We start from the raw sequence: 7,863 nt of genomic DNA, 5'->3' as shown, positions 1-7,863 counted from the left end.
AGAGGGGAATCTCATCCCTCTGGAATGGCTTTTCTGCTCCTCTCAGACTTCAGCCGGATCTCCTTAAGTTGTGGAAACTTCTCAAGACTTTCTTTACTCCTCCTCCTTCCGTGTCCCTGCCACTGTGATTGGCACATGGCCCATATGCGTCCTTCTGGGGCCAGGCCCTCCTCGTCCAGTCTACCTCAGTACCCCTTACCAGCACTTGCCCTCAAGCACCCTTCCCAGACTAGCCTGAATCTGGTACACCCCGTCCCTACACTACCATACCCTTGCCCCGGTCTCCCCCTGGCACTTGTCCTCCTGGACCCCCTCAACACTTGCCCAGTCCCTGTGGCCCCTGCCCTCCTCCATCCCCTCTCCCTTCATCTCAGCCCTGCTGCTCTGACATGCCCCCTCCCAACTGCATTTATCGTCACTGCGCTTACACAATCCGAATGTCCCAAGACCTAGTAGGACCGTTTACTGATATTGTTTTTTTCTCCTCTGTCCCCATCCTCCCCCATTGTCTTGTGGCAATGGAAACATTTGTGTATAGGTGCCATATAAATGTCCATCCTGTATGATCTTTTGGCTGCTTTTGAACCAGCCAACCACTCATCTCCTTTAACAGATGGAGCAGTTTGCTGGCGTTTCTAGACTCTCTTCGCTGGTTAAAGATGTTCTGGTCAATTTTCAACAAGTCAGACTTGCGAACCACACATATCCTTGTTCAACTGTCTCCAATAGTGCTGATTAGGCCTCTCCATTCTTATCCAATATCTACATTAAAACATTCATGGACCTTTTCCTGTAAACACCACATCAATTTCCACTCCTTCCCTGATAACATACACCTCCATTTGCTTCTAATTATCAGAAAGAACCACTACCAAAAGGGCTAACCTGTCCTGAAGATTGGGTGATTCTAAGAGCCTGAGACTTAATGGTGACCCAAACAAACACTATCTTGGTCCCAAACAGTCTACACAAGAAATTCAACTGCTTACCGTGCCTCCATCCCATTACATTCTTTGGATCCTGGTCATCTCAACGAAACACAAAAACATTTAAGTCTGGGATGCAGACCTCCGTATAGACTCAAATCAGGGCAGTGCTCAAATAATGCTTCTACCATCCCAATTCCCTCGGAGTAATCCTGCACTTCATCCCCCAAACTAATTCAATGCAGGTATCTAATCCCTACACAACACTTCCATTAACTACGCAAACACCCTTTATGCTAACCTTCCTACATTTAGAATGGGGATTTCAAACTGTTCAGAATAGAGCTGGCTGGTTCATCAGAGGCTTTCGAAAACACATGCCAATCACTTCCTTCGAGAGACTCCACTGGCTCATAGTGGAAAAATATGTATTTCAAGCTACGATGCATTACTTAGGCTCCTCCATAATTATGGCTCCACATATCTCGAAGACCAGGTGCAATCCTGTGGGAAGACCTTCAATCTATAATCCAGGAGAGCCAACACATTCTCTGTAGCTGCCCCCCACTCATGAATAGCTTTTCCCAAACCAACTGGACAAGCAAACTCCATTGTCAGTTCAGAAAAATACTCAAAACTTATCTGCTTGCTGAACTTCTCTAGCATATTCCCTTGTATCAAGATTCCCAACATCTTGATTGCGACAAGACTATTAATTTTGTGGGGTGTGTATAATAGGAATTCATAAATACATACATTCACAAAACGAACTAGGGCTTGTTTTGTAGCGACCGTAGTAAGTTGGAGTGCATTTGTTTTAATTTGTACATAGAGTTCCTGCTATTCTGTCAGCAGAGCCCTTGAAGGTAGTTGATTAAAATTGTTGTACATTGATACCAGAGTTGGCTGTGGGGTTAGTGGCTAAACAGGCTCCGCAAGGATCATCGAATTGCGCTATAATTTCATTATCGGACCATCCATAAAAGTAGAAGCCGATGCCAGAGGTTGCTCTGGAATTCTACTGGAACATCACCAGCATGAACTGAATAGATGCCTCCTCCAACACAGCTGCAATCCAAGTAATGTGGCATTCGTATAGAGATTCTATTCCCATTGGTATAGCCTTAAAGCGCTGTTGGTTGAATGCCCAAGTCTGCCGTATGAGAGACTGGTCAGAGAAATATTGAATGCGTGTGTGCATTTTAGCCCATACAAAAGTAGGTAGAGGCGGGGTGATCGAAGGTTTTGGTCATCCACCTTTTCCAATGTGGGATTGCCTCAGTCGTACAAAAGTCCTGTTTTGACTCCACCGCAGTCCGACAGCTTTTGTGTCCTTAAGCAGGAAACGAAAATGTGCTAAGAGGAGTTAGCCTGGCTAATCAAATGGAATCTCTGCTCCTGCTTTTTCTCAGGTGGATCAGAAATGATGGAGACCAGCTTCAGGGACAGTAAGGAAAGGTTAACTTGCACTGATGGTGGGGAGACTATGCCTTGCTGCTTTGACCGCTGGGTTTTTTAGCAGCATGAAGAAATTAGCACAAAGCTCATCGACAGCTTTGGTGTCGAACTTTGGCAGGATCAAGATCCAAATATGTGCATCTGTCAACATTTTCATATTAAAACCCCAACATAGAATAAGGACCCAAAAAAAAAAAAAAAAGAAAACTTTACCCAAGACCAAAAAGATCAAACAATTGTAGTTCCCACCTGGCCCAGAATCTGTGGCATGCAATAAATAAAAGAACAAATTGAAGCAAGCGGACATATATGCAATACAATATCTATTAACCAAAAGAAAGGCTATGTACTGCTGATTAAATACATTTACACAAAACCAATACATCAGATCCAGACTAAATCACCACCTCTGACAATCCAACAAAATACTTCGTTTTTAGTCAAATCTTTATTAATTTAATTTGTGATTAAAAAGTAGTTTTGAAGTTACTCACAGTATGTACACATTTATTTAGCAACTGCCATGTAAACAATATCCGGTAATAAATTGTACAGTTACTTTGGATGATATATATTTACATTACGCAATATTCAGCTCACAACACTGATGTTTAGGTGCATGAAAGCAAATGCATGTATATACATATTTTATTCAGATGACAGCGATACATACATAAACATGACTAACAAGTGCCTCAATTTAAAGATAAAACTATAGATTAACAGTCGCCTCCGCTTACAGTCAGCATTACTGTTCACACATCAAGTCCTTACAAATGTCATGCAAGTGAGAAATTGACTGTCAAGAGAGGAGTCATGCAATAGGGATGTGTGTAATCAGAAAAGATCATGACACATCGATCCATATTTTACAGTATTATACTCAACTTAAAAATTGGTGAAAAACCCAACTGTGCTACCTAGCAAATGCCAAAATAGTTTTTTTCTTTTAAAAACTCACCTACATGGCGAATAGGCAGTAATGCACACTGGTGTCAGAATGAGCAGCATCTGTGGGAGTCCCCTGCTAGCATGCAAACTAATGTGTCAAGAGCATTAAAAATACCTTCCAACTTTGGTTTCTTTCATGTGCATCTCCCCTACTGTATCATTAGATTTTGAGGTTTGGACAACATTTACACATATCAATATGGTTCTGTAATAATTAATAAAATAAATCTAATAAAATAGCATTAAAACATGCCATGTTACTATTGTATCATATTGACCGTGTGAAGTTTGCAGGCAAAATGCACCAGCCTTTAGCAGGAGTAACTTCATTAATAAAATGTAGCGTCCGATAATAGACATCTTTTTTTAAAAACTGAAGGTCTGGAGGGTTGCATGAACATAACACATAGAAAATACTCTTAAGATGTACAAAGGTACTCCATAAATGTAGTGCATAATGAGGCTTGTGTAGTCCAGATGTAAAGAAACAAAATGTTTTTATGTATCTTTATTAATGTTATGCAGAACGAAAATATTCTCCAAAACACCTGCAATAGAAGTCTTCTGTTTTTTGAGATTTCAAAATGTGTTTGGGAAGGCCCTCGTTCATTTTCTATGCTGGATAAGAACTTTTATTTTGTGCAAAGTCTCCAAGTAAAACTCTAATTGAGTGTATACCTTTTGGAAATGTTGTGATTGTTGAAAATATTTGAACACAAGGAAGTTTAAGGCATTTCCTTTTCCATTACACTACTTCGCAACCAATTCTGTGGTTACCATCATTGCACAGACGTCCCCAGGATATTCTTACTAATGCTTCTCAGGGCATTTATCCTCCGGGGAGGGACAAGCACACATGCTTTCAAACAATACATACACAAATACAGTATATACAGAAATCATTGTAACATTTCACTACCTTTTAAAAATACTGGTCCGTCAATACCTGCATCACTGATTTGTTAACTGACTGCAGCAAAATGCCTCAGCTATGGGGGATTTAGAATGATAAAATATAGTTAAAAAATATTGTGTCACTTGAATACTTACCAAATAATACATTGCACAGAGTTGATTAACCGCAAGAAAAAGATACAAATAATCACAGCTTTTAAGACCGATCTTTAAGAGGGCACTAGTAATGAATTTTGTCTGCACCTCAGTATTCAGCTTTGCGCTGAAAGCAGTAGTCTTAATTGAGTAGGTTTTCTTTGTGTTAGCATAAATTCTTTCAATTTCTTTTAGCTGCAAAACTTGGTAAGTATAAAACTGCCAAGGGAATGAAAGATAAAGGTCTTTATTTTGTAATGTCTATGAAAAGATGTAATCACTGGTCATCTTATCCGAAGTCTTGACATCATCCATTCCAATCCTTGACAAAGCCTGCAAAAAGAAAGACAGCTATTGTCTGGGTTCATAACAATTCTATAGCGCATTCTAACCTCTTAGCTACGTTCAAAGTAATAGGCTCGTAACAGCCTAACTAATAGACAAGCACACTCCTCCTTGATGGCCTCCATTCAATGTAAAACCTGTTGGGACCATCAACTTTTGGATCGGCCAGAATTGAATTTGATTTAAATGTTTTTTTAAACAATCTTTTAAATTGAGATAGCAAAAATTCAAAACATAAAAATGACAGCTCATTGCCCACACGTTAATCACAGAGGAGAGCATGATATCAAGCAAATCAGTCTAATCGTCACAGTGGAAGCACACTGACAAACACTAAATCGGCATGGCTTTGCACACAGACGCTGGAGGCATCCAAATGTTCACAAATAAAGATTTGACAATGTCTTACTCCAATACGAAGTATATTTTATTAGATGTAATTGATACACTTTACAGCCATATGTCCTCTGACCCGTTTTTAGGAAAGGTCAACGCATGCACCACTTCTGCATTATTACAAAATACTACATCAATTAACCATAGTTTAACCGAATACACACTAGAAGCAATTTATACCATTGCAACCACTAGTTTTTCGGTCATATGGGCACAGTGCTCTTAGATTCTTACTCTGCATAATCCAAGTTCGCATAGATCAATAAAAAGTGCAATGATGTATTCACTAACAAAGTGGTCATTTCACAAACTGCACCCAAACGTCACTGATGGGGCTCCACCAGATCAGAATAGAAGACTTGTTATGAGAGTCAGATGGCGGCATGTACAAGTAAAACCGTTGTTTATGGCTCGCTTAAAAAGTCATGCTATGTGTATTAAGCATTTGGCTCAAAGCCTTTGCATATAAAACATTATATAGAAGGATCATATTCTTTTTTTTTTAAGCTATAACCTATTATTACCAATCAAAATATTGGAGGAGAGTAAGAGAAATACAAAAAATATAATAGGAGAAAGTAAACAATTTACAGCACAATGACCCTTTAATAAAAATCAGCCAGCTGTCATACAGTTAGAGTAAGCGTGAGAAAGTATTTTGGAAGGCACCAGAAGGCAACATACATCAATACAGAGTCGCGAAGTAGCAGACTTGTTCTTTCCATATGGAAGGAAGCGAATAAAAAAATGCTTCTGTCACTACTGGAACCGGGAACATAATCATTGTTGCCAAAACTGCTTATTATAAGCAACATGGGGCTTGTTTTGGTCCAATGTCACCTATAATTTTATCAGGTTGCTCCTTTTCTCACCCAACATCTGCTTCTTTTAGGCCACCCCACCTATTCAGGCCACCTGCCCGCTTCTCTCCGATTACTTCAGAAGCTGAACAGCAGCTTCAATCACAAAGAAGAATCGGCAGCCAATGCAGTGTAGTGGCTTTCCATACAGAGGACGCACCCCAACTCCCTGCCCGCTCTCAAAGTTTTGGTTTGTTTTGGTGGGTGTCGACTCGTTTGAGCCTATTTCCAAGCTACATTGGGCTTAGGTTTTGCCTCCGACATGAAAACACTGAGCAAAATGGGAAACATGCTGAGAAAGTGTTGTTAGGACAGTTTTTCTGAAGTCCAACTAAGGGCCTAGCAAAATCATTCAACTGAAACCGTACAAGACTCCACTCTTAGTAGAAGGCTGTACCACCCGAGTTCAGGGTAGAGTAGACAGAGCAGCCAGGCTGATCTTAGGAGTGAGAAAGGGCTGTAGAATCAGTACAGATGAAATTGTAATACAAATGGTCCAAAGAAACACTATGTATTGTAAAAATAAAGGATTTATTTAAATACAGGTAGGCTCAGATCAATCTACGGGTAAATAAGTACTATCACATAGTATATGTAATGAAAATTATCAAAACAACACTATGCTTGAAGGTGAACAGACTGAAGGCTAAACCTTATTTGGTACACATATCAATAGTTTTAGGGAAGTCAAAACCTTTTCATACACATTCAGTATAGGTCACAGCTATTCTTGGGGAGTAAAAACCAATGGTTACTTTCACAATTACATCCAGTAATGCAAGGGCAGTAGACCCTACCAGTTGTACAATGACTCAGTACAAATCACATAATCAGTCAAATAGACAATATACTTTTTGTGAACAGTGGAACACTTATTCGCCGTACACTAAAAACCTATAACTACTTTTGTGATAACGCACAGTTATACTAGGTGAGTAAAACCCACGGATGTAATATTCTATTACAGGTGCTTTTGAGATCAGTGAAACACAGACGGAGCTAAGCAGTAAGTCTTGTAACTTTTTTTTTGGGGATGGCACATAGCTAACTCCAGGTAAGTAAAACCCATATACTTTAACCTCACAATGAATCCAGGTTAGACCTTTCCCAGCTAAACAAGTACCTTATGTATAACGTATGAGGGACAGTTCGAACCAAAGAGACTCTGGAGTCGGTCTACAACAGGACAGGAAAAGCAAAACCCAATGTTGCAATTTACTGAATGACTCAATTATTCTAGGTAGGCAACAACCTAATACAGACTTATTCTGGACAGGCTAGCAGCAAGTCGGGGGAAGTGAAACCCAGTTGGAGTGCACTCACAGGCATAATCTGGTGAAACCAACACATTATTTTTGTTAAGAGGAACATCCTAATCACAGGTGAGTAATATACCTTTACATTTACTTTCTATTAGAATGGCAAAACAGTTTCTAAGGAAAGAAAGATGTTAACCATACTTTTAATAGTGCATCACACATCCAAGGTAAGTAATAACTTGTGTAACTGTTCATTCTTAGAGTTACAGTTACCAACCAACTCTTTTACAAGTAGGTAACTTTTAAACCCTTAATTTCTTTTCTAGGCAAAATGCCCAATCCCTTAAAAGTTTTTCCCTTATTCTTGGAGCATGAGTGTTCTCAGTGGCAGAAGGGGGGTCACTAGTATCTAGTGACTAACAGGTAGTGTGAGGATAGGTTCTTAAGTAGCAAAAGTCAGAGTTCCTTAGTAAGACCATTCAAACAGGACAGAACTTTACTTATACAGTTAGAAAAGGGTCCAGGGGCTTTGCAGAAGACAGCCTAGCAGGATTCTAGCAGTGGGACTGGGTGCACTGGACGAGAGGCCTCCCCATCACAGAAAACACCCCACAGCTA

The 7,863-nt window shown here is 39.8% G+C and overlaps 1 protein-coding gene across 1 annotated transcript in view; it reads right to left on the bottom strand.

Moving 5' to 3' along the window:
* Positions 1-2,813: 2,813 nt before the first annotated feature.
* The window catches only part of ARL5A (ARF like GTPase 5A), a 311,540-nt gene continuing 306,490 nt past the window's right edge, over positions 2,814-7,863 (bottom strand). Inside the window, exon 6 of the mRNA XM_069616456.1 lies at positions 2,814-4,718. Coding sequence (XP_069472557.1) covers positions 4,670-4,718 — 49 coding nt within the window. The 3' untranslated portion in view covers positions 2,814-4,669. The remainder of the gene's footprint in view (positions 4,719-7,863) is intronic.

The sequence above is a fragment of the Ambystoma mexicanum genome, chromosome 9 (assembly GCF_040938575.1).
Source record: "Ambystoma mexicanum isolate Mex_15411 chromosome 9, UKY_AmexF1_1, whole genome shotgun sequence".
Lineage (NCBI taxonomy): Eukaryota > Metazoa > Chordata > Amphibia > Caudata > Ambystomatidae > Ambystoma > Ambystoma mexicanum.
This window is presented reverse-complemented; position numbering and strand designations above follow the sequence as displayed.